We start from the raw sequence: 13,716 nt of genomic DNA, 5'->3' as shown, positions 1-13,716 counted from the left end.
CTTCAGCTTGAGGTCACAAACTGATGGCCGAACGTTCTCCTTCAGGATTTTCTGTTAGAGAACAGTAGTCATGGTTCCATCAATCACAGCAAGTCGTCCAGTTACCCCAAGTGCTCTTGGGGTCATTTTGGTTGGCCGGCCACTCGTGGGAAGGTTCTCCACTGTAGGAGGCAAATACTTTTTCACAGCACTGTACATATGGTGGAGATGCAAGAATGTGATTGTAACAGTCAAAGGAAAAATGCTAAGGCAGAAGAAAAAGAGTTCCCTTCTGTGTCTTCCTCATACCACTCCCTTAAAAAATAATTGAAAAATTTCCCTGACTGCTATTTGCAGGACTACCCATCAGTTGGACAACTAGCTACGGCGCTGGAAAGAAACAATATTCAGCCCATATTTGCAGTGACAAAAAATGTAGAGAGTGTCTACAAGGTACATTTTTTCACTTCTATTTCCATATATCTTTCTTTTTGTTCAAGAGAAAATGTAGACTCAGCGTGATTTTTTATTTCATGTTTTTCCAGGACCTCTCTAAAATGATTCCAAAATCTGAAGTGGGAGTTCTGTCATCAGATTCTAAAAATGTTGTTCAGTTGATTGAAACTGCCTACAATGTAAGTTGCAGTTTGTCATTGTGTATTAATTTACAACTTTTGTCATTCCATATGTACATGTATTTTTAAAACTGCTGGTATTCCCTGACCATTTTGTGCTGTTTCTGTCAGTATCTCACAGTCTTGTCAAATTTGTCATCCATGACAGAGTTTGTCCTCGAAAGTAACTGTGACCCATGACAATCTTCCTGACAATGTAAGAGTTGTCTACACCCCTATATGTGTGCATGCAGGACCAGCAGGGGACAGGACAGGGGTTTGTGATAATGTGCGTGTGGGACAAAACGTAAGTGTTTTGGGAACTTTTTCCTGTTTATTTTTTTTTATCAAGTGCATCAGTTTTAGGTTTTATAATTGTAATTTTAAATTGTCTTTTATCTATACAGGTGTATACTAAAGAAAGTAAAAATGATATGTTTGAAAGTGTTAAATACAGCGACTATGATACATCAACACAGTGGCGGCTGGTGAACATCTTAGCTGGGGGGGGCAGTCTGCAAATGCCCTTTTATGTTAAATCAGAAATTAGAATATGAGTAACATCAGCACAACTATATACAGGAATGCAAATGTTCTACTTCCTTTGGAGGATATTGTAATCATAATCTAATTTAACATTATTAAGACTTATCAGAACTAAATTTCAAAACCATTCATCAAACTTAACCTAAATAATGAAAAAAACACTATTCAGGGCTCCAGACTAACTTTTTCACTGGTAGCACTGGTGCGACCCACTTTCTCATTTTGTCCCACCTCCCACCTGGTCAAAGGCAAAACATATGACTTGCTGAACATTTTTGTATCAATAGACGCTACTATTTACTGATGCTCCCTAAATAGCCGGCTGTGGTAGCTGCTGCTTGGTGGCTGTGGAGTGCTCTGACAGGTGTGTGACCAAAAATGACTTTAAAAATAATAAACTGGGGCGTTCTAACGTCAGATTTGTCTGAGGCTAAACCCAGTTACATGTATTCTACATGTGGTCTTTTCTATGAGCGGAAAAACAGGGAATGCAGGTGTGCTCTGTTTTTCATGAGAAGACCTCATTTTTAGGCGTAAATACTGCAGCACACCGAAGTCATAAAAGTTCTACTTTCCACCACTGTGGTTAACACAGTAGCTTCCTGTGCCGGTTACAACGACACTTATACAGCTTCATGATCATCGTGTTCATCAATTCACATTCTCAAAAAGAAGGTCACAAATGCAGTCTGGAGCTATGTGAACAAAAAATTTGTCTCTTCTCTCTTTCTGCTCAGCAAACTTCTCTATGACTTTTCGATTGAAGTCACTCATCACTGTGAGCGGTCTTTTCTCCATTGACAGCACGGTCGATGCATTAATGAAATGAAAAATACTTTATTCATCCCAGAAGGGAAATTCAATCCTGTAAAAGCTCACCTTTCTTTTTTCTTTTTTTTTTTAAATCAATATAACATATATTATATACAAGAATAAGCCATCAGTCAGTAGCTGTGAAGTAGAAGAGGGGAAAGGCCGTGTGATGGTGTCAGAAAGCACGGTTGTAAGAACGTCAAAGGACAGTTTTGATATCCAACCACAGAAGAAAAAAGCAAATAAAGACAAAATTAATTGGCTTACAGCAAAATTGGGTGGGTCCGGGACGCACCGAGCTGTGCCCCGTGAGAAAGTCTGCAGCTGCCAATCAGAGCCCGGGCCAAGGTCACATGATCACAAAAAGTTTTTTGAGCTACATACACACTCATGTGTTCAGGAATTGTAGAATTTGTAAACTCGCAGTAGAGACTAATATTAAATCTGTTAATAATACAAATATTGTTTATATGAGGTGGCGCAAGGTGGCGCAGTTGGTAGCACTGTTGCCTCGCAGCAAGAAGGTCGCCGGTTCACGTCCCGGTGGGGGCACCGGGATCTTTCTGCGTGGAGTTTGCATGTTCTCCCCGTGCAGCATGGGTTCTCTCCGGCTTCCTCCCACAAGTCCAAGAACATGTTGAGGTTAATTGGTGATTCTAAATTGTCCATAGGTGTGAATGTGAGTGTGCTTGGTTGTCTGCCTCTGAGTGTAGCCCTGTGATAGACTGGCGACCTGTCCAGGGTCACCAAGTCACCTGGGATAGGCTCCAGCCCCCCCGCGAACCTAGTGAGGATGTTAATATGACAAAAGAATATGAATGTTGTTAATTCAAATGTAATATTGTTTTTGAGAACTACTTTTTATCTGGTCATTGTCGTGAACACCTTAGCTGATTTTGTTCAAAAAATCTGAAGACAGAATAAGTAGCAAAGCAGACATCCAGCAGAAAGCAGCACCAACTGAGAATGAAGACTCAGGAGGAGCTAGAACAGACAAGTCCAAGGCTTTGAATATTAGGGAAAAAGAATGGAAATGTTTTAACTTTTGAATTACTTGTCTGTAGTTTTTTTTTTTTGGGGGGGGGGCAATAAGTGTATGTTTCACTTATTGCACAAATGTCTGACCCTTTCCAGATTTCCTTTGATGTCACTGTGACAGCAGACTCATGTATGGAGGAGAAGTCTTTCACCATCAGACCACTGGGCATCAAAGACACACTGACAGTGACCTTATCTACCAAATGTGAGTGTCTATGTAAAGACCCGACAGACAAAGCCCATCCACTCTGCAGCAACAGAGGAAGCGTCAACTGTGGTATTTGCAGGTAAGTGTTCACCTCCTAAACAATGACTGTATAAGTGTGTTAGGATACATGTGGGCAATACACATCCTTGTTTTCCTGACGAGCAGTGTATTGTATGAATTATGACCTCTGTTAGCAGGCGGTTGGTGTTTTTGTAAAGAGCACAGCAATGCTTAAAATGTACCTGAGTTTTCTGTACGTTCCACTGCCAGTGAAGGAACTAAAATAACATTTGATGTTGTTAAAATGGGAACGAAACAATTAATATGGTTTATTATTTATTTATGGACAGAATCTGTTCTTAGCAGGTTTATGCTGTGGGAAAAGTCTGTTCTTTAGTTCCATAAACCCCTGCAGCCATTTAAAGGCAGCAGGACACCTGTTAATACATCTGCAACATCTGACTCCAAAAGTGCCCTGTCTGAGTGCAGTGGCATAAAACCACAGACAATGACATCAGCCTTTGCTTTTGCAAACATGGCTGTGACAGCAGGCCGAACTAGTGCATCTTAAAAAATTAGAACATCATGAAAATTAGTTTTATTTTTTTGCTAGGGTAAATTCTCATTTATTCTATATTAATTATATGTAAAGTGAAACGTTTCAAGCTGTTTCTGCTTTAATTTAGATGATTATGGCTTATAGCTCATGAAAATCAGAAATCCTTTATTTCACATTTCTAGAATATTTCCCAAGATCAATAAAAAATAGGATTTAAAATACAGAAATGTCCACCTTCTAAAAAGTATATTAATTTCTACTCTCAATACCTGGTTGGCGCTTCTTTACCACAAATGCATCAGTGCTGAGTGGCATGGAGACAATCAGCCGGTGGCCCTGCTGAGGTGTTATAGCCCAGGCTGCTTCAATAGTAGCCTTCAGCTTCTCCATGAGTTTTTGTGGGGAACAGTAATATTATGGTCAGCAAATCGTTTGGTTGTGGTCTTGTCTCTGTGGGAGGTGGCAAAGTTCTGCTGGAAACAGAAATCAGCATCTTCATAAAACTTGTCAGCAGATGGAAGCATGAAGTGCTGTAAAATCTCCTGGGAGGTGCTGCCTTGACTTTAGACTTGACACAGTGGACCAACCCTAGATTACACGAAACCAAAAAAACATCACAGACTGTGGAAGCTCTACTCAGGATTTCAAACACTTTGGATTCTGTGCCTCTTCACTCTTCTTCCAAGTTCTAGGACATTGATTCACAAATCAAATGCAAAATTTACTTTGACCTAAAAAAAAAACAAAAAAAAAAAACAACAAAAAACTGACTTTGGACCACTGAGCAGTCCAGTCATTTTTCTTCTCAGCCCAGATACGAACTTCTGATGTTGTCAGGACTGTCTTGATATGTGGAGTACAACAGCTCCTTCCTGAACCCGGCTGTGCTCGGTAGCTCTTTGTGGGATGCAGTCCACCCTTTGTAAAACTCTCCCAAGTTCTTGAATCAGCTTTTCTTGACAATCCTTTCAAGGCTGCAGTATTCCCTGTTGCTTCTGTAGCTTTTTCTACCACACTTTTCCCTTCTTCCCTTTCTTAAATAATTGATGGACAACAATAAACTTTTAAATGATGTTTTCATTCTAGTACTTAATAATTATTATAAGATACAATTTTAAATAATTAAATTTTTTTTGTGATTTTGCAAAGGGTTATATTTTTCTTTGTTCATCATTGGTAGTGCAGCAAAGTGTCTGACTGTATACTTTAATTTGGGTAACTTTCCTTTTCTAGAATTAACACAGGTGACAGCAGGTGGCAGCATCATGTAACACAACCTCCACTCCCTTCTGGAATAATATGCAAATAATAATATGTGACCACCTTCCTATTAATGAGTGATTTGCATTGAACATTTAGGAGTATTGTGGGCAGAATATGAGAGTCTGCACACTCATGTGATTAGCTTTGCATAGAGACTAGAAGCTGGAGAAACAGCTAGCCTTGCTCTGTCCAAAGTTTAGAAAATATGCGAGCACCTTTAAATCACACCAGGTAACATTTTGTTTGTTAAAACTGTACACAAAGAGAAGTACAGAGGAGACAGTGTTGTGACTTGAAAGGGTGTTGTGTGGAAAATATTAAAAAAGTAAGTTTCATTTAGAAAATGCGTCATGTACTGTAGGGGCGGCGGCTGATGAAAGCTACTTTTTAAAAACACTTCTTAGTTTTCTTTGCTAATTTGGAGTTTTATTGTGCTGTCTAACCTTTCCTTATTCAGCTGCATGGACGGTTACGTTGGTCAGACCTGTGAGTGCTCCCTAGGTAATAAAGATGAACACTCCCTGCGAGCATCCTGTCAGAGGCAGAATGACACTGAGTGTGAGGGTCGAGGAGACTGTGTGTGTGGCAGGTGCCAGTGCCACAGCACAAACCAAGGAAGCCGGTACCACGGCAAGTTCTGCGAATGCGACGATGAACACTGTGAGAACTACCAGAATAAGCTGTGTGGAGGTAGAGCTGCAGTCTTTTTTTTTTTTTAAGTGTCTGCTTTTACAAACACAATAATACTATGTATTATAACATCTGAAATTTGAAAAAAAAAAAAAATCACAAATTGAATTTCCCTTCTGGGATGAATGAAGTATTTTTCATTTCATTTCATTTTCATTCATTCATTTTCATTTCATTCATTCATTTCATTTCATTTCATTTCATTCATTCATCTGCATTTGGGAACCTGCTTTCTTTGCATTCATATTTGCTATTTAGCTGTAGAGTGCAACTAGGTATATCAAGATAGTAGGGAGGAAAGGACAATGGATTGCAAAAAAAACCCAATCGATCGGAAAGAAGAGGGGTCACAGGCAAAAACTGCCCCAGACTAGACTTGAACAGGGGATATGAAACTATTCAATGATACACCATGGCAAATTTTATTTTTGGAATGATCCCTCCATACCTGTTGGACCAAGAAACCAATTCTAAAGAATAGTAATGATTTAGAAAGCCCAACCTGGCAAGTTGACACGACAGGTTCTTTAGCTTATTTTTGTTTTTGAAACTTTGAGAGAAGTTTTGTACACTGCTGTTTCAGGGTGGAAATGACCGACCATGGTGCTGACACCTTCTTTCACTCGTGATTTTTCTTATAGCATATAAAAAACAGCATATGGACATGTTAACCAGCTAAAAACTAGGTATTAACAAAATGCAGCCACACTGAGGACTTATTTGACATGGTATCAATTAGCATGGAGCCAATTTTTAATGTGTTGTAAATGCTAAACAAATTAGGCAATCAGTTCGAGAGAAGTTAGCAGTCTTCGTTAGGTCAGGTTATTTCAGTGCTCTGAAAACGCAAGAATGCTCACTGGTCGTCTGTTACACCCGCTAGCCATAAATATCAGATTAATCCTTGATGGCTGTTGATGTAGTGCTTTTCTCCTTATGAAAGTAACTCGAGTGATTGTCTGACTAATGAGAATTTGTTTGGATAAGAACATATTGACCAACCAATCAACTAGTTGCTGTGGACATGACAGCCCTCATTTTTACACTATTTGGTGCTGATTTCAGACGAGCTCTCCTTTCCATTCCTTACTAGGAAATGGCGACTGCAAGTGTGGAGTATGTAAATGCTTTCCAGGCTTTGAGGGTTCTGCCTGTCAGTGCAAGGTGTCTGAGGAGGGCTGTCGTACCCCAAACAACACTGTGTGCTATGGCAGAGGGGACTGCAAATGCAACCGCTGTGAATGTAAGGATGGATACCAACGGCCACAATGCCAGACATGCCTTGGCTGCCCAGACCCATGCCAGACCAAACTGTAAGCAGTCTGAACTTACCACTCAGCCTCTATTTTTAAGTTATTATATTTTTTTAAAAATTGGTTCATTAAATTTCAAAAGGAGACTTCCCAGTTTTTGATCATAAAAGAATCAAGTAGCTCCTCATTTTACCTGTTGATTTTCTAATCCAAACTTTTATCTTGTTTTCAGGAACTGCATTGAATGCCTTGGCTTTGACTCTGGTCCCTTGAAAAAGAACTGTGCTGTGGCTTGTGGAGAGAACATCAATTATATGATGGTTGACAACTTTGCCTTACCAGGCAAGGAGTGCCAGCAGAAGGACAGTGAGGGATGCTGGATTAAATTTAAGCTGGAGCAGTTGTTTGGAGAGGATAATTACACGGCTGAAATTCAGAAACAAAGAGGTAAGCTGCTGATAAGAAGAACAGAAAACTCAACGATGAATTGTGTGGACCTATTTACAGCTTCTCGACACACATTCATGCAGTGACAGTGGTGGCAGGTGCTGGCCTGTCATTGAAAGGTTCAGCGTCTTGCTCAAAAGTCACTTGGCATGGGGCGCCGCTATAGCTCACCTGGTTGAACTGGTGTGCCAAGTGCAGGGCTACAGTGCCAATGTGGAGGTCATGAGTTCGAATCCTGCTCATGACCTTTTCCCACATGTCCTCCCCCCATTCTTCTACCCTACTTTCCTGTCTCTCTCTCACTACACTGTCTAATAAAGCCACAAAGGCCAAAAAATAACTTTAAAAAGTCACTTGGCACGTAGTGGAGCTGGGAATGGAACGACCAATCTTGCAATTTTTTAGACAACCCACTCTACCATTTGAACTACAGCTGCCTATACATGGCTGACAAACATTTAAAATCGCTGAAGAACATTTTCATAGTTTCATTGTAGTATTAATACAGTGACAGTTTTGTCAGACTGATGTTCAGCAGGTGTAATACTGACCATGTTCATGGTAATTGGTCTGCACTTATATAGCGCCTTTCTACCTTAGTGGTACTCAAAGCACTTACAGGTCCTCATTCACCCGTTCACAGACACATTCATACACCAACGGTGACAGAACTTCCATACAAAGTGCCTGTGACATTAGGAGCAACTTCGGGTTCACTGTCTTGCCCAAGGACACTTCGGCATGCAGAGGGGCCAGGGATTGAACTGCCAACCAATCAGTGGACATCCTGCTCTACCACCTGAGCCACTGCCCTATTCTTGCATGTTATTGGATGCATCAATACGCTGGCCTGAAGATGGTTTTACATAAAAAATCAGAGGCTGACCAAGGAAACTTGCGAGACATTCATGGTAATTTACCCAGTAGTCGACGAGATATCACGCTGGACCAAAATGTTGGACCACCCAACGTTCAGACGTTCAAAACTATGAGAGGTGCCATGAAATTTGCTTTAGATGTTCAAGTTCTTATACTAACCTTGGTGAGCCTCTGACTTTTTGCAAAACCATCATTAGGCCAGGGCTGCAAGGTGGTGCAGTTGGTAGCACTGTTGCCTCGCAGCAAGAAGGTCGCCGGTTCGCGTCCCGGTGAGGACGCCTGTGATCTTTCTGCGTGGAGTTTGCATGTTCTCCCTGTGCAGCGTGGGTTCTCTCCGAGTTGTCCGGCTTCCTCCCACAAATCCAAGAACATCCATCCATCCATTATCTACACACCGCTTAATCCTCATTAGGGTCGTGGGGGGGCTGGAGCCAGCCAACTTAGGGCGAAGGCAGGGGACACCCTGGACAGGTCGCCAGGGCAGTCCAAGAACATGTTGAGGTTAATTAAAAATTGTCCGTAGGTGTGAATGTGAGTGTGCTTGGATGTCTGTCTACAAGTGTGGCCCTGCAATAGACTGGTTACCTGTCCAGGGTGTCCCCTGCTTTCTCCCTAAGTCAGCTGGGATAGGCTACAGCCCCCCCTGCAACCCTAGTGAGGATTAAATGGTGTATAGATCATGGGTGAATGGATCATTAGGCCAGCATGTTGATGTATCGAATACCTGACAAAAATAGACAGACTAAACATTGCCCTCCATAGAGCAACTTTGCTAGTATGATATTAAAAAGTCATAAGATATACAGTTATCTATATATAATTACTTTTTTTTTTTTTTTTAAACTACTTCACTGTTCTTGCACTTTGTAAAACTTGCTTACTGTAATTTGTGATTTTTCCTCCAGACTGTCCAGAACCACCAAGTGTCACAGCTATCATCGCAGGGTCTCTTGCGGCTGTGGCTTTCATTGGCATTATACTTCTGATGCTAATCAAGTTGCTCATCTACATGAAGGACCTGAAAGAGTTCAGGAAATTTGAGAATGAAAAGAAGAAATCCAAGTGGGCAGAGGTGAGACAGTTCATTTGAATGTCATTTCTTAATAATACTACAAACAAATTAAAAAATGTAGAATTAGCGCTTTTATGCTGTTTTTAGTTTTGTTGCCTTATCTATAGTTTAATTTTTATGCCAACAATAATCAGTTATACTTGATGTTTAAACCCAAAATGTCCTTAAATTTAATGGTGATAAGTTTGAGGTCATTCAGTTCAGTCCACCAAATTTCATCAGCTCTGTTGGAGCTAATCTTGGTGAGGTGTCAAATAATAGTTGGCAGGTTGCATGAAATCTTGGAGTAATATCCTTTGTTTTCATGATAAAGTTGAAAATGTTCAGTCTTATTAGTTTTAGCTAAATATAATTGCTACAATTGGATTCTTTCTATCAATGAATGATCTACAAAGAGTTCGACATGCCTTTATCATTCTCGGTTTGATTGTGACAACGCACTTAAGAAAGCGAGCCTGGACCCTTCTCCACCATGTCCAGTTGGTTCATAACACTGCTTCTTCATCTGTTACCAGGATGAAGAGTGCTTGCCTCCTACACTGGCTCTCTATTAGATTTTGAATTGATTTTTAAAATGTTTTGCTTACTTTTGTAGTTTGACCGTATTCTTATTTTATTGTCATAGAAAATAAAAGTGTATTTTTATCCATCCATTATAGATAGATAGATAGATAGATAGATAGATAGATAGATAGATCGAACTTTATTGATCCCTTTGGTAGGGTACCTCAGGGAAATTGTTGTACTAGTACAACACAACACCAACACAACATTAGTAATAATAATAATTAAAGCTGCAAGCAGCGTTGGTCGGGTCCTCGGTCTGTGTTGGACCCGTCTGACCTCCATTTTGACACAATTTAAACCTGCTTTAAGTTGAAGGAGCCATTTTTCTCTGTCTGCTCTGCCTGAGACTGTCAGTGAGTCACATGACCAGCTGCACTGAGCTGTCAATCAGCATTAAAGCTGCAGATGATGATGTCATCGTTCTTCATGTCCCTGGGTGAGAGAGTTGAGAGTTTTACTGACTTTAACNCTAAAACAAGATGGAGATACTCACAAAAGGGGACAAAACTGAGAGGGCAGACAGGCTCGGGGAATCCAGGCTGGAAGCAGGGTGAGAATCGGTGGCAGGAGACAGAGCAGGTACTGGCAGAAACCTGAGGGCTGAATGTCTATGGCAGGGGTGTTACGGGCAGGGCGGAGACTCAAGCGCAGACAGAGACACGGTAGACCAAGGCAGTTTAACAATTACAAAATAAAGAGAATCCAAAAACAAGATAATTACAAAAAGCACAGCCAACACCAGGTACTGACTGGCTAGGAAGAAACAAAAATTGAATGCTAACTCAAAGAGCTCAACTAAGTGCTAAGATGGGGAGACAGACTGAAAATAACAGAACTAAGGGAGCTCAGGAAAATGCTGAGTAAGCAATAAGAAAATAAAATTACATTTGAACTAAGGGAGCGCAGACTAAAAAAATGCTGAGAAACTAACAGAACAACAAAAGAAGCTCAGACAAATACTGAGAGAAAACAAAACACTAAACTTCTAACGAAAGGAGCTCAAAGCTAAATGCTGAGAAGACAGAAACTAAACAGCATTGACGAAGGTACTCACAGACTGACAAAGAGCTGAAAGGTGAACAGACTAACTGGGAAAAACTACTAATCTATGACAGACTAAATGTACACACTAAATGCAGTTACTGAAAAATCGGCAGACAGAGTGGTGGCGGCTTAACTGGCTCAATACAGACGGAGAGCAGGGAGCGACAGCTGGCGGCAGAGTGAACCGGAGAATGGCTGAAACCAGGAACCAGGGCAGACAGATGTAGTGCTGAATCCGGTGGTGGATAGGCGGCAGATGGTGAGAGATGAACCGTGACCAGTGGATGGTTGGTGGTGGTCGGTAGCAGATCCGGCTGGGTAGCAAAAAAGTCTAGAAATCTAGTAAAACAAACTGACGGCGAGATGGATGCACAGGAAATACTGACTGCATGGTACGACAGTCTGGCATTGGAGCGAGAGAGAGGGAGCCAGAGAGCGAGAGAGCGAGAGAGCCAAAGAAGGAGGCAAAACAGGAACCAGCCGCCACTAGCCGGCACCAGAAATCGAGGGCATGACAAGGGGTGTCCAATCCTGGTCCTCGAGGGCCACAATCCTGCATGTTTTAGATGTTTCCCTCTTCCAACACACCTGATTCAAATGATTAGGAGCGTTATCAGGCCTCTGCATAGCTTGATGATGAGCTGATCATTTGAATTGGGTTTGTTGGAAGAGGAAAACGTCTAAAACATGCAGGATTGTGGCCCTTGAGGACCAAGATTGGACACCCCTAGTCTGTGGTCTGGCAAGGTGTGGTGGAATGAACAGAGTTTTTATGGGAGCTGTGGTGATTAAGAGCAGGTGAGTCTGAAGTTGCAGCTGTCAGTGATCATCTGATTGGGTGCTGAGATGCATAGAGGGAGAGAGGGAGAGGGACAGAGAGCAAGAGACAGAGACATAGAGGGAGAGAGAGGAGGGAGACGAGAGGGAGAAAAAGGGGGAGACAGGAAAGGGCTGGGGCTGAGGCTGGGGGGTCATGACATAAACACATAATGCAGTTTTTAAATGATGATTTTATTTATTTGGGGAAATAAACTATTCAAAGCTACCTTGCCCTGTGTAAAAAAATTAATTGCCCCCTAAACCTAATACCTGGTCAGGCCACCCTCAGCAGCAACAACTGAAATCAAGCGTTTTCCAGAACTGGCGATGAGTCTTTCACACCTCTGTGGAGATATCTTGGGCCACTCTACTTTGCAGAATTGTTTTAGTTCAGCAATGCTGGAGGGTTTTCCAGCATGAACGGCCTTTTAAAGGTCATGCCACAGCATTTCAATCGGATTCAAGTCCAGACTTTGACTAGGCCCCTCCAAAATCTTTATTTAGTTTTTTTTTTTAAGCCATTCAGAAGCCGACTTGCTGGTTTGTTTTGGATCATTGTCCTGCTGCAGAACCCAAGTGTGCTTCAGCTTGAGGTCACAAACTGATGGCCGAACGTTCTCCTTCAGGATTTTCTGTTAGAGAACAGTAGTCATGGTTCCATCAATCACAGCAAGTCGTCCAGTTACCCCAAGTGCTCTTGGGGTCATTTTGGTTGGCCGGCCACTCGTGGGAAGGTTCTCCACTGTAGGAGGCAAATACTTTTTCACAGCACTGTACATATGGTGGAGATGCAAGAATGTGATTGTAACAGTCAAAGGAAAAATGCTAAGGCAGAAGAAAAAGAGTTCCCTTCTGTGTCTTCCTCATACCACTCCCTTAAAAAATAATTGAAAAATTTCCCTGACTGCTATTTGCAGGACTACCCATCAGTTGGACAACTAGCTACGGCGCTGGAAAGAAACAATATTCAGCCCATATTTGCAGTGACAAAAAATGTAGAGAGTGTCTACAAGGTACATTTTTTCACTTCTATTTCCATATATCTTTCTTTTTGTTCAAGAGAAAATGTAGACTCAGCGTGATTTTTTATTTCATGTTTTTCCAGGACCTCTCTAAAATGATTCCAAAATCTGAAGTGGGAGTTCTGTCATCAGATTCTAAAAATGTTGTTCAGTTGATTGAAACTGCCTACAATGTAAGTTGCAGTTTGTCATTGTGTATTAATTTACAACTTTTGTCATTCCATATGTACATGTATTTTTAAAACTGCTGGTATTCCCTGACCATTTTGTGCTGTTTCTGTCAGTATCTCACAGTCTTGTCAAATTTGTCATCCATGACAGAGTTTGTCCTCGAAAGTAACTGTGACCCATGACAATCTTCCTGACAATGTAAGAGTTGTCTACACCCCTATATGCGTGCATGCAGGACCAGCAGGGGACAGGACAGGGGTTTGTGATAATGTGCGTGTGGGACAAAACGTAAGTGTTTTGGGAACTTTTTCCTGTTGATTTTTTTTTATCAAGTGCATCAGTTTTAGGTTTTATAATTGTAATTTTAAATTGTCTTTTATCTATACAGGTGTATACTAAAGAAAGTAAAAATGATATGTTTGAAAGTGTTAAATACAGCGACTATGATACATCAACACAGTGGCGGCTGGTGAACATCTTAGCTGGGGGGGGCAGTCTGCAAATGCCCTTTTATGTTAAATCAGAAATTAGAATATGAGTAACATCAGCACAACTATATACAGGAATGCAAATGTTCTACTTCCTTTGGAGGATATTGTAATCATAATCTAATTTAACATTATTAAGACTTATCAGAACTAAATTTCAAAACCATTCATCAAACTTAACCTAAATAATGAAAAAAAACACTATTCAGGGCTCCAGACTAACTTTTTCACTGGTAGCACTGGT

General features: G+C 41.0%; 1 protein-coding gene and 1 long non-coding RNA gene across 3 annotated transcripts in view; both read left to right on the top strand.

The window, feature by feature from the left end:
• Positions 1-13,716, top strand: part of itgb2 (integrin, beta 2) — a 36,700-nt gene that overhangs the window by 18,600 nt on the left and 4,384 nt on the right. For both annotated transcript variants that reach the window (XM_008296829.1, XM_008296828.1), the window contains exons 8-15: positions 337-432; positions 525-614; positions 763-900; positions 3,087-3,277; positions 5,478-5,710; positions 6,804-7,023; positions 7,196-7,410; positions 9,195-9,361. In XM_008296829.1, the coding sequence (XP_008295051.1) occupies positions 337-432; positions 525-614; positions 763-900; positions 3,087-3,277; positions 5,478-5,710; positions 6,804-7,023; positions 7,196-7,410; positions 9,195-9,361 (1,350 nt within the window). The remainder of the gene's footprint in view (positions 1-336; positions 433-524; positions 615-762; positions 901-3,086; positions 3,278-5,477; positions 5,711-6,803; positions 7,024-7,195; positions 7,411-9,194; positions 9,362-13,716) is intronic.
• On the top strand, positions 12,675-13,557 carry LOC103368439 (uncharacterized). Its single transcript, XR_520775.1, has 3 exons — positions 12,675-12,804; positions 12,897-12,986; positions 13,135-13,557. It is a non-coding gene; the product is annotated as an uncharacterized LOC103368439 (long non-coding RNA).

Source organism: Stegastes partitus, unplaced genomic scaffold (genome assembly GCF_000690725.1).
Source record: "Stegastes partitus isolate 25-593 unplaced genomic scaffold, Stegastes_partitus-1.0.2 Scaffold1155, whole genome shotgun sequence".
Classification (NCBI taxonomy): Eukaryota; Metazoa; Chordata; class Actinopteri; family Pomacentridae; genus Stegastes; species Stegastes partitus.
The sequence above is the reverse complement of the archived record's forward strand: the minus strand, read 5'-3'. Positions and strand labels throughout refer to the sequence as shown.